A 19,229-nucleotide genomic window follows, 5' to 3' on the forward strand; every position below is an offset into this window, starting at 1 on the left:
CTATTCCGGCGGCCCGCGGTGCGCGGTGACAGTACGGGCAGGGGCGTGTGAGCGTACGTAAAGCGGTTACCTGCCCGGACCCCGGACCCGGGGAACCCGGGTGTGGCAACGCCCGCCCCTCCCGCCCAACGGCCCTGGCCCCTGGCTCACCGCTGCGCGCCGGTGGAGGCCCCTCCCCCTCGCCGCCCTCCCCCGCCCCCCGGGGGGCCGGGCCGGCGCTGGGCCTGAGGCACGGAAGTGAAGGTCTGTCGTTGGGGCAGGACTTAGGAACGCAGTCAGATCGCTTCCTGTGGTTCTAGGGTTTTTCGGAGGCGTTTGAAGAAAGGGAAGTGTGCTGTCGGGAGTCAGGGCCTCCGATGGCTGTTCACGAGTGGGCTGTCTCGACCCCCTAGGTTTTCAGTCTGTTGAGAAGAGACGCGGGAGTGAGGTTGTCAGAAAAGGTTAGTGTCAAACCACGGCGGTGTGCTGTAAGCAGCGGTCCTGTGTGGGTCTTCAAGGGTACACCCAGCTCCTTTAGGAAATCTTGTGACCGAATGCATTCGGGAAGTCGGGTCAGATGCTAACATCCCATTTTATGTCTCTAAAGGATCGGTAAGGTGTTTCATCTCTCACGAAGACGTGTTAGAACAGGAGAACAGGAGATTTTGGTTATAAACTGTTGGGAAAGCCTCGGTTTGCACTCATATCTACTTCACCTGGTATGCATGTGATCAAGGAACCTGTGCGTGGTCTGAGAGCTAAACTAGGCTTCCAGGGGAGCTGTAAGTCAATGTTAAACAGTCCAAGTTGTTCTGTTTGCACTGTCCCAAATGTGTGGGCACTCCTCCATAACTTCCCAGAACTGAGGGTCAAGTTGTGTGCGGTACCGATTCTGTTAGTGAGCATAAACACAGTTTAATGTATGACTTGTTTAATTACCCATGAGAAAGAGAATATAGACTATAGGCTTTTCAGCTGGCATCATGCCTTGAGGATGGTTGTACCTAGGAAGGTTGTACTGTAGGCAGTAAATGGTTACATTCCTATTAAAAGTCAGTAAAATAGTGTTGCAACTCGAGGAGCCTTGACAATGTGGTAATTGTTGTAAGAAGAGTGTGTTTTTCAAAGAGAAGATACAGTTTGCACGTACAGGCCACGGTTAAAATAGTTAAGCAGCACTCTTTTCCCTTAACAGAAAGGCAGGTGATACTTAAAATTACTCAGCTCAAGTACTTTGTAATAAAGTAGATCTTGTTAAGGTTCTCTCATGTGCTGCAAAGGTGAAGATGTCCCCTTCCTTACACTTTGTCACAGCTCTCTGACTGCAAGCTTAGTTGCTGCTAGCAATTTAATAACGGACTTTGACTTGCAAATTAAACTTCAGATTATGCTAATTAAAAGGCCTCATTTTTGAGACAAACAAAAATGGAAAGAATCAATTGTAAAATAAATCAAAATTGAAAGGTGTCTGACACATTTCTTAGTTTTAAAAATATGAAAAAAGGCTTCCCATCTAAAATACTTGGATATTGCTAATCCTGTGGCAGTATGACCCTTGCTAAAGAAATCAGAAAGCACTTAACACAAGGCTATACCCCATAACATGAGAAACTTGAAAGCGCTTGCTAGAGTTCTCAGGTTTCCTATCAGAAATGCGGTGCAGAAATCACACAAACCTTTCTGATAAGCACATTTCTCTTTGAAATGGTTTAAGATTTTTAGAATCAATTCTTCATCTGTTCACAGTTGGTCTACTTTTCATATGAACTGCCAGCATTTAGTACAGATTGTTTGTTTGTTTGTTTTTAATGGCTGTAGTAGAAAATTGTTGGATGTGTATGGAATGGAGGGGTGAACTGAGAAAAACATCAATTCCTTTAAATAAATAAAGAGAGCACTGGAATGGTACTGGTCACCACAGCTCCAGGTAGACGCTGCAGAACCAGAGCTGGAAAAGGCAGCACAGAAAGAAGAAACAAAGGTGACTGATCAAGGGGTAACAATGAGAGCGAAGCTTGACATTGTTAACCTTAGAGATGATGCCAAGGAGATGTGATAACAGACTATTAAACCTTTGCGGTTACAGACTTTATTACCTTTGTCTGAGCTCTCTTTGTTCACTGTAACTATTTGCTTTTCTCCATTCTGCATGCAGGCTTGCTTTGAGGCATTCTGCTGGCAGTGTTCCCTGTGCATGCTGTTCTGTATAAGCTCAATTTTTCTGTGCTGGGAAATTGCTTGGGTTCCTTTTTCCCATCTTCCTCTGTTCTCCTGGTTCTTTGTTCTCCCTTCTGCGTCAGGCTGTGGTTACTGCCATGCCCTTTCTTCCTGTGACAGGCCAGAGTGCATCTCTCCTATAATCTCCGTCCTACAATGTTTTATTTAATCTATTTCAATCCCTGGGAAAACTCCGTGTCCCCAAATGAGCTTTCCCTATTGTTCCCTCATTTCTGTGATTTTGCGCATCCCTTTTCTTTGCTTATAGTAGTTGGTCTCCTTTTTGTCAGGTTATCAGCTGTTAAATTCTATTTTAGGGGATAGGTAGAAAAGATTTTCCCTGCTTTTCTCCTGCATCAATAAGACTGATGCTTAGAACACAAAATTCTACAGTTACTGCATTATGTTCAACCAAAAACTGGGTAAATATGCTTCTAATAGTTGAACAGAATCTTGTTAGCACAGTCAAATAATGAACAGCCAAAAATAGATTGGGGTCGCTGTTCTAAACAGTAGAGAAAGGTACTGCATGAAGTGCAAATACAGGAAATGGAATTCTGATAAAAGGAAGTACTTTTTCACACATTGTGGAACTAGTGGCTAAAGGAAACAAAGGAGGTCAGCAGTTTAAAAGGATTAAAAAACTCCTTGGCTTTAATTCTGGATATTCATGGTGCTGATACCAGTGGAGAGTGGCAGCAAATTTTAGAAGAGGTAGTAAACTCCATGGTTTAGAGCATACAGGAGCTATAGAGTGGAGGCAGGTTATTTCCTGTTCACTGTAAATTTGATAGGACAGAAATAGTCAGTATTGATTGCTGTCACGAACAAAAACCCACTAGAATACAGATATCCACTCTTGAGTTTCATCCACTCTGATTATGTGTAAAGTGTTTTATGCAAGGAGACAGTATTTTGCTGTACAAGAAGTTCTTGCTAGGTTCAGTGCAACCAAAAGTATATGTTTTAAAGACCAGTTTAGACGTACAAATTTAACATCAGTTTAAAGCCCCAGTCTTGAACTGAGCTGTGGTAGCATAGTCTGAGTGTGAGGGCTTTTATGACAACCTCTCACCAAGAAGTGTCCTGGACATACCTAAAGAAAGCTGGTTTTATCATTGTACTTACTGAAGGGTGTACCGACAGGTTGGAGCTGAACAAGAGCCAGGGTATATTGGATTTGTTCAGAAGAGGAAACGACTATGTCATCAAAGATGTGGAATCTAGGACAGCTGATTACAGAGAATAAAAATGTTTTACAAATCATGCAGATTGAGTTGAAGGTTTACATCACAGTTGGTTTGTGTGGATATAGATGGGGCTGCAGTGAATGAGAGTTGTTTAAGCCAAGCTGAGATACCTGTTTTCTCATGTGATATTCCCCATGGGCTGAAGCATAAGTGAGCCTCAAAAATACTATTACCTCCCTTTAAATTTTAGTCGTCTTTTAAGACAGAACAGAATAAACTTTGCAAATCCTCTGAGGCTGAAGAGACTTTATCTCAGTGGCATCAACAAGAGCCTGATGGCTGTGAGCTGTTTCATAGGGTTCTTCTGCGTACGCTGGGATGCGACTGGAACCTAGCTTTGAAGGCAGGGTTAAAAATGATTGCTTGGCTGTTGCCCATTTGTAGTATTGTGCAAAGAATGCATTGGATAACTACCATGGCTTCAGTTGGGATATTTTTAAGGGGATCAAGATAAGCCCATTGGTGCATACTTGGTATTTCATGGTAGGCATAATTACTTTTGCAATGGAAATCTTTCTTGCAAACAAGATTGTGAGTTGGCGTTGCAAGAGCGCTCTGACTGATTGTACTAGATGTGCTCTCCAGCTGCCCCAAGCTGGCTTGAAAGCCTTTAGTAGCAGAACAGATCTGTGGACACAGTGATGACTAGCGGGCAACTAATTATTTATTATGCAGCAATAATGCTGAGGAATCTGTGTCACGGATTAGAGCCTATCGTACTTAGAGCTTTGCAAACATGGAATAAAATGGATTTCTCTGCCCAAAAGAGGTTTGTGGTCAAAGAACTTAGTCATGATCTCTGGTAGCTTTAAATTTAAGATTCTTGTTCCTCTGTTATCCCATAGACACAGCAGTGAACTACAGCGTTAGAGCAGAAGGGACACCTCTGCTGTGCTTGCAGATCAGCCACATTCACTGCAGATTGTGAGTCAGAACTCGGAGAGGGAGGACAGTTGTCAGTTTTTAGGAGCTGACAGAGGTGGTTTGTCATATTGATGTTGCTAATGCATTTGTTTTGAATTTGAGAGCATTTTTATATGCCCTGACCAAAAAGATTGGGGTTTGTTTTGGTTTTCTTTATATAATCTGTACATATCCATGAAAAGGAGGAAAGTCTAATCTGATTTTTGTTAAATGAATATTCTGAAAAAATAAAAGATCTGAGCTCAGCATGAAGACGAGGCCTTCTAGTGCTTAAGAAACAGGTTAAGAATTAACATGAAGTGTGAAGTGAGTTGCAATATTAAGCAGAATGAAGGATGCTGAATTACTTTTGTGTCTTCTGTTTGCCTGTTACAAAATATTTGAAGTACACCATTTTTATCCTGAACTTGGCAGTTTTAACTCCATTTGAAAGCCATGTGCATGACACTAAGCAGTTTTTAATTCTGTCTTTGGGGGTTCCTACTGCCACGTTGATATATGCGTGTAGCTTCCATTACTTTCACCACACATCTTCAGCAAAATCTCTCATAGAGGTACCCAGGGCCTAATCAGAGTTTTCTCTCTTTCGGTATGACAGATACAGTTTTGCTGTGGGGGTGGGCAGGAAGGGAGATTTGGTTTTGCTTTTTAAGCCAGATGGCAATTACTTTCTAAGGTTTGTCTTAAAACACCAGATATATTCAAAGATTATTCAAAAAAGCCACCTGCAAATTGTCTGCAGTTTCCCTTTTTCCTGTTCTTACCTTTGTAAGCCAGTCACGGGTGTGCTTTTCTTGAAAGGAGTCTGCAGACTACTTCTCTTCATTCTCTTGAAAGATAAATGGACCATTTTGTTAGCTGTATTGTTCACAATCATCTGTATTTTGTTTGTTTTTATTTAAACTTCCTTAATACAGTATTTAACAGTTGCATCTTAGATCAATAGCCACATTAGCACTACGGCAAACTGCTTCTGATTGTCACCCGTTTATAGTCTTTTTTATACAGTTTGCAGAAGAGGACGTATTTTCTCTTGCTTTCTCCTTTTCATATTTGTGTCTTTTCTGTGGTTCATAATGTCTGATATTTCCCTCCCTTCCCTTTTTGCAGGTTGAGCGTATTACTTGCTCTGATTTATACTATGTTGACTGGAGAGAAAACAAGGTGTTGTTTTCTAAGCAGAAGTTTACGTAAATGTAGTTATGCTTCTGAAGAAACGAGAATTTATTCTGAATTTTTCAGAAATTTCAGAATATTCAGAAATTTTCCACCTGTGGAAACTCATTTTATAAGACAATTTTTGATCAGACTTAAATGCAATGAATAAGTTTTCTCATGAAAATGGTTTACTTTTGTGATTTAAAGTCCTTTCTTCCTCAAATATATTTTTCTTTTATGCTGTTTTCCCAAAAACTACACGGCAGTAATTGAGCTCAGGGTTAAAAGGGAAAGTTGTTTCTGGTAGAATGATGTTATGAAGTCATACCACATTTTTCATCACTATTTGTTTGCCTCAGTGACCTTAATCAAAGTAGGCCTTTTCTATTTTATGTTTATGGGTTGTGAACTTTCCTTTGCATTCTCAAAATTAAAGATCTTATAAAGTATTATCATCATGCACACAACCACAGATTACGTGTTCTGCATCATAAGTGTTACTACTTGACAATGAAAATGCTGTCTTATCCTTATTTCCCTCAGAGTTCACCATTGTTCACACGCTTACCCAGCAAGTATTTTTCGTAACTTCTCTTACCTGAATATTTGTACTGTCCTTAATTTTTTTAAGCAGAATCTCTGTGCCAAATAAAATTTGGTTGAAAGTCAGCAAATCCAACAGAGAAAACCTGTGTAGTAAACATCAACTTCAGGAACTTAATTAAATTTCTGCTTGTTCAAAATATATAGAGAAAAACTTGTAAATTTGAGGAAAATTTTGTTTGTGGTTTAATAACTGAAACATAACTATTGAGGGTAGTATAGCCTTTAGGTATGTTTAGAGAATCACTGATGTGGTCTTACTTCCTCCCATCCTTGGCTTTGTCATTCTGCAGGTGTGACTGTGCAGTCTGTGTGTTGATTTTGGCAGACACAGTTTTATGGAGTTTCCGGTGTACACGTTTTCTAATGTAGTGTAAGTTTGCTCTTGTTGATTTAATGTTATCAAAACTATTTTAGGCTGTTGACTGCTGCCTTACTGTTGGCATGTGCCAACACTGTAACATACCCTGCTTAGAGATTAGTAATGCTGAAACAACAGTCTAATGAAAAGAGAGAGGTCCCTACGCAGCAGGAATAGGAACTTGCTTGTTCCTGTTGAAATGGACAGAAAACACAAGTTCAACAAATTCTTCCCTCTCCCTGGGCAGAGGGAGTGGATTTATCAATGAAGGATACTATACACAGGCTAATGTGCAGCCTTGTTCCATTGAAGGCTGATGCATTTTTCCCCTTTCCTTGCTAATTGACAGTGTCAAGTACATTGTGAGACGAGGGCAAGCAATTCTTTCTGGTTCATGAGACAGCAATCATAGAAAAAATACATTTTGGACTGTATCTGTTATCTTTCCTTCTATCTTCCTATTCTTTCTCTGTCTCATTCTTTAGGTCTAGCTTGGGATATTGGAAAGAATATCGTATATGCTCTAGTGACTGTTTATCCTTGCAACTGCTGTAAAATAGCTCAAGTTAGTTTTGATTGGTAACACATTCCTGCTACAGGAGTTTGTTGGTGGGTTTTTTTCCTGCAGTTGCTGGTGCTGGATGCCCTGATAAAGAGCGAGAGAAAAGTTGGAATTTATCGGTATGTTCATGCATGTCTATCAAATTAAGACCATAGTAGATTAAGTATTGTAGTGATGGTAAGCTCTGTAGATGATTGTTGGATTGGATTACACCTCTCTCCCTGTATGTGTAAATGTGTACTGACAGATACCTTCTAACTTAGGCTTAACTGTATTAACAGCTGGGAAGATGTTTCTTCTGTAGCTTTGAGTATTTTTTGTGCTGTATTATATGACTAAAAGTTAACAACAAACAGTGTTTCTGGACTTTTTTAATCAGCCTAACAAGGGTGATTATAATGCAGATGGCCAGGACAGAAAGAAACACAAACAATACTATCATAAATGGCAGAAATAATTGTATTGGTATCTTGCCTTTCTGTTGGCAGCATCTTGTAGGCCCAGCTCAGCTTGCTTTCTTAGGTCTGCTGCAGCTGACTGAAACAGTATTTACATGTGTGAGTTACATGCTGGGGTAGGGAGGGGACCTTCAACATGTTATGGTTAGCATTGTGATTCTGTACTCAATCTGAAAAAGAGCTCTGACCAGGATGAAAAGTCATGCAGCTGAATAGGATTATAATTCTAAACTATGCAAACAACAGCAGTGAAACTGGGCTTGTTAACTGGCTGATCATATTTCTGGAATCACGCTGGTGCGGTTAAAACTGGAGTTGCAGACAAGCTTGAGTAGCTCCACACTGTTTTTCCTTTCAATCTTCCTCCTGTTTGACCTCCAGGAGACAATATAAATAAAAAGAAACCTCTCTACACATACCACGCTCTTGCCAGGAAGAGGGAAAGATCAAATCTTTATCTAAAACAAACTCCAGTGATGTGACAGCTGTTTGCTGTTTCCTTGCTGTTTGCACTGGCTGTATGGCTTGGTGTTCATAGATCAAATTTTCAAAGTGCAGTTTCTCCAACTTGTGTTCCTGCCCTCTGTACTCAGCAGCTGGGTAGTGGGATCATCACAGTGATCCTAAGTAGGAAGGACTGTAGTGATCCAGGTGCTCCCACTACTCTTGATGCAGCTCACCAAATGGGCAGGAAAATTATATATTTCTTCCTCTCTTTCCTTATAATGTTCAAAAAATTGTTGCTCAATCAGTAGAAGTTGTAGAAAGTAACATAGCTCTAAGTAACATTAACTGCCCAAGAGAATATGTGATTTATGATTTGAGAGGAATTAAAGATATCGATTGTAAGCCAGCAGCCAGATGGCTTGGCAGTAGCCATACCATGTTACCATGAATGCTGGGATCAAAAAAGGAGTGCTTTGGGATTTTTCACATCTTTGCTTATCTCACAGTTGCTATGCATAGATGCGTCTACAAGATCTCCAGAGTATTCTGAAATCCCAAAATCAACTCAGCTTTGTTAGAGTTATATCGCAGATTATAATATCCCATAGAGAATTCAGAAAACTGGATACAGGGTCCACAAGAAGAATTTCTTGGACCAACTCCTAAATTTAGCATTGGAAGATGTAACTGACCCTGACATAACTGGTGCTGCATAACCACTTTAAAGCTGAAGTAACGTCTGTTTCTAAGACAGGCTGAAGCCATATCCCTGTTTTTTTGGTGGTTTTTTTTTGTTTTGTTTTGTTTTTTTTTTTACTGTCCTGCCTGTTGCTTGGTGTAGCTCTTTATATACTGTGATTTATAGAGCACTTCTTTTAAACAAGCAAATAATTTCTTTCTATCACAGACCATAAAAGCTAAATACTGGTTTGGGACTGTTACAAGAATAGGTACTACAGCCACGTCATTTGTAATGCTCCTTCATGCCATTTTGCACAGCAGGTAGGAGACATCCCTGAAATTATAGGACCTTTAACTTTGTCACTACTGACATTACCTGCTAGAACTCTAAAGAAGCAGGCATTTCTTATAATGTATAATGAATGAATGCTAATACTTTGTATTGTAAAATACAGTCTTTTGACTCTGTAGGGACTTAACGAAAAGGATTATTACTTTTGTTTCCTCTTTCCAGATGGAAATGTCAGAAGATGATATTAATACGGAAGAATACCCCACTGAAATTCACGATTATCTTGCAGCCTTTGAAAAATCTCTTGGTTCTGTAGATGAGATGCTGAAGACAATGATGTCAGTTTCCAGGAGCGAGCTTCTCCAAAAGGTAAATAATCTTCCTTTTGACAACCTTTTTGTTATTAATACAAGAATACCTGGGAATCTGAACTGAAATAAAAGGGTCTGTTAGGCTAGCCACTGCACAGAGAAATAACAAATACAACGCTTCCTACCCTTGATAGCTAATATTTGGAATTCTTACATTTCCAAGATATCCAGACAGTCTTACAAACTAAACAATGAAATATATGCTCTTCCAAGCTGAAAAGTAATGATCCTACCAGTGAGTCATTTATGTAGACAACATTCTAGCTTATTCCTGACCTTCCTCAAAGTGCATGCCGAGTGCTCTTTCATAACGGAGAGGTCATTCACATTTTTGTCTGAGACCTTTTCACAACAAACTTAATGGAACTTGGTATACCCAGAAGGATGTAAAGGTGAATTGACAGCAGTGAGAATTGATCTGATTCTAGAAGTCTAGACTTGCAGAACCTGGTGCTTGAAAAACTGAGCTGCCTCCTCTAGCTATGTTATAAGCACAAGTCTGTAAAATGTGGGTTTTTTCAGGGCATAAAGACAGGGCAAGGTACTGCCTGAAGACTTCATACAAGCCTCTCTATCTTTTAACATTTAAAGCCTAACATGTAATTTCTTTCTTTAGGGCAAGAAAAAGCCAGCACATGAGGGAACTTCTTTATCCTCTGAGGATTTCTAACGCAAATAAATTATGAAGAAAACAGTCTTGACAACACTGATCTTTTGACAGTATCCATGTTAGAACTAGTGAGCTGTACAATGATGTTACCGGAGTTTCTGGAAATCCTGTAGGACTAAAATAATAAATTGACTTTGACAGTCGAGGAAAAAAAACCCTCATTACCTTTATTCTTCCTTTGTTTTACAGCCTAAGTATTCCAGCATGTGATGAACACACAGTCTACCACGTGTAGTGTTAATGTTCATTGATTGTCTGTAGCATACTATATTCACATTTGAGCTTCAGCAATCTTAAGACTTTTTTTTTCTTCCATTGATAGCAACAACTATTTTGAATTAAGTGTCTGTAGGAAAATAGGGACTTATTTCTGACTATGGGAACAGCAGTCTTAAGAGCTACATGTCAAGAGATTTTTGTGCTTTTGGCCATATAGGACTGTGGCATTTAACATCAGACTGGGAAGATGACATGAATACTTGCAGAAGAGAGAATGGTTCTGGGATGGCACGGAAATAGGCATAGACATGGTCTCAGTGAACTTGTGGTGCAAAAATGTGCTCATTCAGTGTGTATTTTTTTATGAATACATTCACAATTATAAAATGTGCATATTAGTAAAATCTGTGCACATCTTGCTTAAAAACATGCAAATGTGGTGGTTTTTTTTCATTCTAGTTAGAGCCTCTTGAGCAAGCAAAGATGGATTTGGTTTCAGTGTACACGTTAAATTCAATGTTCTGGGGTAAGTATGTGGTAGGAGGAAAAAGTAGTATTTATGATTGCCGTTTGAACACCTTCTAGACAGCTGCAAACGTTAAATAATCATATTTCATAGCCAAATAATTAGAAACTTGTAATTACCCTGAGGACCCAAATTATTGCCATCCGTAGGATAAATGATGTTGAAACTCCAAATCAAAAATTGGTATTTACAAAAGCTGACTTTGCACATATTTGGGATGTTTCTGTTTTTTCGTGGCAACCTTTTCTGTCCTTTTAAGGACAGAAAGTTTAACCGTGTTAGATTTTTTTTTTTAGCTGCAATATTTGATGATAATAGTTTGTCAGATACTTAACAACATAATTAACTCCAATTCTTATTAATGGTTTTATGTGGAAACTACAGTTTTCCTATGTGACTGATTGATTGGGTCCTCAGTCATGACAGCCTTCAGTTTCAAAAAAAACATGTTTTTTTCTTGTAGTATACTTGGCTACTCAGGGAATCAATCCAAAGGAACATCCAGTGAAACAAGAACTGGTAAGATTCTTATACTGCATGCACTGCAATATCTAACTTGCCCAGGACAGTTAACTTATATAGAAGTAAAAAAAATGTTTATATCTACGTTTAAAATTGGTATGTTGCCATAATAGCACGCATATGCTACATGGTGTTACATAACTGTTAATATGCCCTGCTGGGCTTTCTAAATTAAGAAAGTAGTATTTTTAGTTCCAAACAGTACTGTTTAAAGCAAAGTTGTGGAGTCCACTGAAATTAGAAAAGAATAAGAAGATGAATGGTGTCGTCTTATCTTTTCTTTTCTCTACCTTTGAGAACTAGATTCTGAACAGAGCAGCTTTACACTTGTATCTGTTAAATGGAAAAATGTTACATGTCTGATAATAATTTATAACTTCCAGTATGGCATTTTTTTCCTTATAAATACTTGGAAACATGTTAATCTCTGAGGCTGCCTTTTACTTTTGTATGACTCTATAGTGTGGTTGATTTACTAGCGAAGACGGGAAAGAGCCCCCCCTCCCCCTTCCAGGTCCTCCATTAATTCATTTTCTCAGCACTAAAGAATCCAGTTCAGCAACAAAGCTAAAAGCTTTTTTGGCACCAGTTGTATGTGTATTGTCCAGTAATTCTGCATTAGTGACATATTTACAACCTATAATAAATCTTCTGGGTTTGTCTTTATATTCCATTTAGATGCATGACTACAGTATAGAAGGCCAGCTATCTTGAAAATTCTGCTGACTTAAAAAATCAAATCATTTAGCCTGAAGACAAAATAGAAATCAAAACTTACAGTTACCCATTTTAATTCCTGTATAAATGAAAATATTAAATCTGGGCAATCATAAAATACTTAGCTTAAATGTAATCCTTACATAACCAGCGGAATGGAAGATAGGACTGAAAAATGTCGAAAGCTAGCCTGAGTAACAAGAATACTTCTATTTTTAATTTTGTGAGGTTTTCAGTAGTCTAGACTGTATCATATTAAAAAATGGATCAGTTAGTATTTCATGAGCTTTCAGTCAGTTTCTTGTTCCTCCTGTATTATATAGTGTCTGAATATTGTGTTAATTTAGTGATACTAAAAAATAAATTTTATCTCTAATGCTGTGGATGTTTTATGCTGGTATTTTACTTCATAATTGCCAGTCATTTTAACTCTGAAGAATGAGTAAATTATCATAGGCTAGATTCTTATCCAGTTCTCTTTGCGTTTTACAAGTATCAAGGTGAATGAATGCACATTCCTTCCTTCCAAGAGCATTGTGATGTTCTTATTCGTGTGGAAAGGGAATAAAAAAAGACTTTGTCGCGATTGTTTTGTTTTTAGAATTGCTCTCCTTGTGTACATACAGGGAATTCACGGGGATTCAAATTGTATTAATAAAACTCACATTCAAGCTATCAGAGTTCATTTCTTTTGTCATGTTGACATTTGTCAGCTCCTTTTTCCCATGCTGATACCTGTAGGTTTGCCATCTGTTCTCATTAGCCATCTCAGTCACCAAAGAAATATTACAGTCTATCATGATTTCAGACCCTGTAAAGCTCTCCTCATTAAAGCTATGCTTTTGATATGGAAAGAGTGGCCAACTTTTTGACAAATCAGTTGCTTATAATGGTCGCTGAAGAATTGAAAATCAGTTCAGTAGTGTAGGTCTCATAACTTTTGTTCCAGATTCAAAAAGCTGTCAATGGCTGTGTGAGAAATGTGTGGGTTACATAATATCAACATTTATTTACTTAGCAGTATCCATAAATTCTGTTAATCCACATTTATCATTTGGGTATTAGGTAGAGCATTATATATATGTGTGTGTGTGTTACTGTTGTTTGTATTACAGTAACACCCTAGAGTTGAAGGCCATATTAGGCTAAATATGTACACGTGAAATCTATCAACCAAACTTTTACATATTTTACAGAATTGCTGTAAGTGTCCTCTCTAGTCAGTGAAGAGAAGCAGGGACTTAACAGGGTGATTCCCATCTTAGAGGGGTTTAGTTACCCTCTCAAAGTAATTTTCTTTATTGATTGCAGAAGTAGATGAGGATGAGTAGGCACATAAATGAGATTGTTAAGGTGGGAGGGAATACTTAGGTGGGGCTGAATCCAAGCCATGCTTTGTTCAAAAAAAGCTCTAGACACTAAATGACTATGGTAGGCTAAGATGGCAAGAAAAGTATCCCCTTGCTTTATGGAATGGCAGTGGAAACAGGGGTTTTTTGTTATTTATGGTCATAAAAGGAGCCTCTGGTACAGTTGGAAATTCATCAGGCTGCCTTAAATAGGTTCATTGATAAGCCTCCTTGACCATTTCAGGATCTTAACCACAAGACTTCTGTGTAGTTGCATGTGTAATGCTTGTAATACCTTTGATTTTGTGTAAGATGCTTTTTGGCTTTGCTTGGACATGCTGAATTTTTTTTTTTTTTTTTTTTTTTTTTTTTGTAGACAGTAGTCAGACAGTGTAATTCACCTATAAATATGTCAAATATCTAAATATTATTTTACCATCTTTATGTAGGCCAAACTCCAAATTGAGTTCCATATTTTGTTTTCTAACTTTTCTTGCAAGAACAATTCTCATCTCACTGTTAATTAGATGCAGAGTCTTCATCTCTGTTGGACTTCATGTTCCTATGATGGTGGATGTCATGCAAATACTAGTATGGTAGGTACCTGTGATGGAAAATCCGCTAAAGGAGAAGCCTCAAGTTTGCAAAGAGCCTGGTATATATATTTAAATGATGCTATTTTTCTAGGTATTATAGAAATGTACAGTGTGGAGAGCTTTTACTTACTGATTTTATTTTAGCAGCAATCTTGGGAGAATGGTGTGAAATATACTTTTCCTTTTTTTTTTCCTAGGAGAGAATAAGAACATACATGAACAAGGTCAAAGAAATAGCAGACAAGAAAAAGGCATCCAAACTTGATAAAGGAGCTGCTTCTAGATTTGTAAGAAATGCACTCTGGGAACCAAACACTGAAAATGAACAGACCTCCAAAACTCCTGCTAAAGGGAAAAAGAGAAAGATGGACTAAATTTTTGTGTTCCCTTATATAAATTAGAGACACCTAGAACTTATTTCAAAATTTGTTTTGCATACTGCATGCATCTTGCAGAGGTGCTGTATAGCAACATCTTGATTAAGTTATATTTAAGAATTTTACAGGATTGTATTTTGTCCAGAACACTGGTCACTGAGGTAATCACATTATGTATGTATCTGAAAGTGCCATTTGATGTGAGAGAAGTAACATTTCATTATTCAAATAACAATGACCTGACATATGCTTGCTGGTAATAGATACTAGTGATGTTTTGCTGATAATGCCTAAGAATTCCTTTTTTTTTTTTAACTGCTGAATGATTGACACTTTTTTATATGTACTAAATCTCCTGAATATTAAAAAGTCTCAAACAATGCTATCCAGTCTGTGGTCTTTATGCAAGAGCCATGTTTACTTTCTCATTACATCAATGTGTGAAATGCTGTATTTGTAGAGTTTTGTAAGGTTTATTCACTGTGTTAAACTGTTTCCTTTTCAGCTTCTGAACTTGAACGTATGCCATATTCTCTTACTTCCATTGCCTCTGAGAAAACCGAGCTTCAAGGGCCACAAGCAAACAGCCTGGATTCCACTCTAAGCCACTGTGTCTAGTCAATGGAAAAAATAGATATCCCCAAAGGGCAATTTGTAGGGCCCAAAAAAAGGAGCAGGCTGGGGACAACTATTAGGAAACAGCACATTCAGGAACTTGATTGGAATTTTGGCTGCAGTGCTCATCCCTTACTGCTGACACTGTGAGAGAGAGAAATGTGCTCTGAGGCGGTAGGAGTGTGGTCATCCGTTGCGATTTCTCAGATCTTCATCAGGGAAAGCATTCTCTGGTGCAGTAAAAACTACTGCTCTGTTTTGCAGACAGTCTATTTGTTTTCCTAAAAATGTGAAGCTTAGTCGTTTAGGAGAGGTGGTGTGTTAGTTTCTTCAGAAGAACCTCACTAGTTCATTTTTCAATGCACTGCAAAGCAAAACTCAATTATCAGCCCAAAAACTGTTTAACAATTAGCAGTAACCTAACTACTTATGAAGGAAAAATAAACAATTCACTTCACCAAAATGCAGTTTGGGTAGCAGTCTACAAAACTGGTTGGGAAATATTGTTAGTGTGAAAGACTAAATGATAAGAACAAATTAATCCAGTATACCTATAGTACTGCAAGCTGAATAATGTACAGTGGATGGTTACTGTCCTTAGGGAGTTGTACTGCATCATGCAATGCAGAATATGGACTAAATTGAATTAGGTGCTAAAATGAAGGTTCTCTTGTCATTGACTATCTAAAAATATATATTTGAAAGTAAAAGTTCAATACATTGACAAGTTTATTAAACTCAAATAATCGTTGCATATCTCTAGAAACTTTTTCAGTGACTGGTATGAATTTACACATTTTTGTTTATGATAAACTTTGAATAAATAGCAATTCCTTCAATCCAACTAACAAGAGAACTTGCTTGTATCTATGTTCCTGTAGGTACCTAACTTTGCTGTTTCAAATCTACAGGACTGCTCATGTGAGTATGTATGTCAAAGGCCCATAAACATCTTCCAGCTGAAAGCTAAAATGACAATGCTTTATTTCTACAGGTTAATGTCATGGTTATGTAAAACAGGAGAGCTGTTGGACTCAGGAGCCTTTTTCGTGTGATTAAGGTTAAAAATGCAAAAGACCCCAAGTGTGCTCTTGACCAAAGACAGTAATACTCACGTAAAGCAGTTCTTCTCTTAGTGTGCTCTGTAAGTTTGGACAGAGTTTATCTGGAAGTCTGTATGTCCTGTCTTGTACTCCTTTCAATGTGATACTGCAAATGATATCTGTAGACTACTATAAACAGATTTCTGGACTTTGTGTGGATGTAGAGGTCTGCATGTGCAAAGCATGAGGTTCAAAATGTTAATCTCAAAACTATCAATTTAAAAAAAGAAAAAAGGCCAGGTGTCCTATGAACTAACTGGGAAGACAACAAGATAGAAGTGGTCTGAAGTGGCACAAGCCTGAAGCACTTTTAATATAGAGATTTTCTGGGGGATAACGTCTCATACTTTGAGAGGCATTGTTTTGAGGAAATGAGTAGCTCAGCTTGTATTTACGCACGGTGCTGTTAATTAGAAGGGGATTGAAGGACATTTCCACTACATGATTTTCCTCTTAATCTTCAATTATACCTTTTGTTTTAAAAGGATAATTTCTGAAAAAGATCATAATTCAGTGTCCAGTAAAGTACACAGGTTTCATTGGTAAATGTTTAAACAAGAATAATGCAAGGCTCTTAGCTAAGACTTACTGAGGTAGAAGTCCATCTGGTATAATTAATTATATACAGGTATTTGGCATTTGTGATAGGGCAGTTTAAACAGATGTAACAAATGCAACTTTGTAAACTTCTGTTTTTGAGGCTTGTATCATTCAGGATGTTCACAGCCTGGATTTGTGGCTTTTCTAACACAAAGAAAACAACCCACACAAATGCCCCACAAACTAAGAAGCGTCACCATGTGCTTGTTATTCACTCACAGCCCTATTAGAAAGAGGCTTGAAATACAAGATCATGAATGCTAAGTGTTTGTTATATCACTGAAGCGTTCTTGGAACATCTAGACTTCAGGATAGGTATTTAACTTTACTGAGGTCTCAAATATGAAATGACTTGACTGAACATTGTTAGTGAAAGTTCCTCCCTGGAAAACCTACATGAATATTGGAATAAAAATACTGACTTTCCTGCCTCAAAATGGGAGGCCGGCAAGAAGAACATTTATTGCAGTGGCTGTGTGCATATATCTGTATGAGCCATAGTTCGTAGAGTGGTTCCACAGGGCCTGAAAGGGAAGGAAAACATCTGGGAGACTTCTATTCTCATTTCTGTGTGCGCCGAATATGGTGCAGAAATACCAATTCTGCATTAGTTAATGCCAATGTAATGCAAAGAGTTGCTATTGTAATAGCAAAAGTTATTAGTACCACTGAATTAAAGTATTAATGAACTTAAGATATTTAAAGAGAACATTTAAGGTGTGTGTGACACCTCCCTGCTGTGTCTTCATTTTGCTATAAATATATTGCGGGTTAATTAATATTAGTTAGACATACCAGCTAAGAGAAGCACTAACCAAACTGCTATTTCTGAGAATGTTTTTTAACTAATGCAATGACAAAATTACGTAAAACTCTAAGTTATGGTAGAAATATATATGTAGTTGGACTAGAAGCTAATTGATGTGAAAATTAGAGTGTTTTGTGTTCAGGTTTTTAAGTTAAAAGTGAAAATAGTATTTATTTTGTGAAAGATTGTGTTTTGATATATGCATTTAATGTGTTACCTGTTCCTGGAACTTTTCTTGCTTTCTAGTTTTTGCACCAAGAAAGTGATGAAGTTGGTAAGAGCACGTGAAGTTAGCAGCTATGACTAGAATTTGATACGAGGTTGCATGGGGAGTTTTCCAAGCTTACAAAAAAAAAAAACCTTCAGAAGAGAAATTAGAATGCAACTCAAGATTTTAAATCCCACTAGCGTTAGTGTTATATAGCTACATTAAAATAGCAAACAGCACTGGGGGCATCCGGGAAGCTCTGTGCTTCAGAGCAAAATTTGGAGGTCATTGGATAGTAGGGACTTTAAAGTCAATGGGAGACTTTCCACTTGGTCCACAAGGACTTTGGTCCTTGAATTAGTGTGGCTTTGTTGAACTGCTACAGTTGGACAGGAAAAGTAAATTACTCAGTTATCAAATGGCTCAGGACTTTTTAGTAGATTTCTGGCCCACTACTGAGTGTTTTTTCAGTCAGTGAATTATCTTTTTCTTAGATGCATCTTTAAATGTCTAATGAAAGATTTCCTCCCCACACACCTATGCTTCTCAAAAAAATATTGCAGGGAGAAAAATCCCATGTCATCAACTGTCCCAGCCACGTTAAGAGATTTTTACCATAACAAAATGGGCATCTTTGATCTGAGAAACTACATCTTCTCCCAGCTGTGTAAAGTTTCTGCAGATCTACTCCTAGAAAACCTCTCTCTCTGACAGAGAGTTTATTGTGGCCGCAAACAAAGGAGGAATCTTACTAGAACTTAAATTCCCACCCTTATACATGCTAGCCATGAGTTGGGAAGTCAACACATCACTAGTGCTTATTTCTACTCCTTCAGTATTTTTATTTTTGGAGAACTGCCTCCTCAAGAGTGGATGGTTTATTAAGTCATCCTATTTTTTCCTGGCCTTGAAAATCAATACTAGCATGAAGCTTTGTCAAAAAGTATTAATGTTGCAGTTTCATTGGAAATCTCCTCAAAACATAGTTATCTGGAATGATAAAAGTTAAACAAACTTAATTCTCTGAGGATTAAGAATTTTCTTGGATTTAAGAGGGTAGACCAAAATTCACTTTTTAACTGTGGGACTGGGACCATTATAAATGTAAAGGGAAATCCTGGTTTCCATAGTAAATTACATACTTTGCCCAGGGATTGATGAAGACCTGGTTCTGCAGCCGCAGAAGAGACCTTGGTTACCTGGATTAAGGCTTCCATCACCCGTTGGTCACAGGAAGGCTTTCGGGAGTCGTGACCAGCAAACTCCAATCTTTAACTGGAAACACAGATGGAGGTATATTGGTGTAAATGGCATTCTGTGGCACAGGGTTCCTTCTGGCAAGATCTCACTGAACTTTTGACTCAATTCATGCAGATTCTCTTCTACTGAAAGTAACTGTAAAAACCCCTCATACCTAGAAAAAACTTTCGCTGTTTAACATCACTACAAGCTGGGATATGTGCCAAGTTATCCATAAAAAACCTGAAACAACTTGATTGGAATGTCTTCTTTCTTCCATCAGACATGGCTGGCTAGTAATGTATAGCTGCTTTAGAGAGTTAAAGTGTAAAGAAACAATAGCAAACTATTTTTGATGCAAATCAGAAGTTGCAAAA

General features: G+C 38.0%; 1 protein-coding gene across 4 annotated transcripts; it reads left to right on the plus strand.

The window, feature by feature from the left end:
* The first annotated feature begins 221 nt into the window (after positions 1-221).
* C1D (C1D nuclear receptor corepressor) lies at positions 222-14,664 on the plus strand. 4 transcript variants are annotated; one of them, XM_009290826.2, is made up of 6 exons: positions 223-440; positions 7,121-7,173; positions 9,155-9,301; positions 10,652-10,718; positions 11,182-11,237; positions 14,100-14,664. In XM_009290826.2, exons 3-6 carry the CDS (start codon positions 9,155-9,157, stop codon positions 14,274-14,276), a joined length of 447 nt encoding a protein of 148 aa, XP_009289101.1. In that variant the 5' UTR covers positions 223-440; positions 7,121-7,173; the 3' UTR covers positions 14,277-14,664. The 4 variants fall into 4 exon arrangements, with proteins under 4 accessions (XP_009289109.1, XP_009289101.1, XP_009289086.1 ...); XM_009290811.1 differs by lacking the exon at positions 223-440 and adding an exon at positions 6,419-6,504 and having other exon boundaries at positions 6,978-7,173; XM_009290819.2 differs by lacking the exon at positions 223-440 and adding an exon at positions 6,425-6,504.
* Positions 14,665-19,229: the final 4,565 nt, after the last annotated feature.

The sequence above is a fragment of the Aptenodytes forsteri genome, unplaced genomic scaffold, assembly GCF_000699145.1.
Source record: "Aptenodytes forsteri isolate BGI_AS27 unplaced genomic scaffold, ASM69914v1 Scaffold346, whole genome shotgun sequence".
NCBI lineage: Eukaryota > Metazoa > Chordata > Aves > Sphenisciformes > Spheniscidae > Aptenodytes > Aptenodytes forsteri.

Excerpts from the sequence above, each read along its gene's own strand:
- C1D (XM_009290834.2), top strand. The coding sequence starts at position 9,155 with ATGGAAATGTCAGAAGATGATATTAATACGGAAGAATACCCCACTGAA. Across the intron at positions 9,302-10,651 it reads GGAGCGAGCTTCTCCAAAAG|TTAGAGCCTCTTGAGCAAGC; the intron begins GTAAATAATCTT and ends TTTTCATTCTAG. Across the intron at positions 10,719-11,181 it reads GTTAAATTCAATGTTCTGGG|TATACTTGGCTACTCAGGGA; the intron begins GTAAGTATGTGG and ends TTTTTCTTGTAG.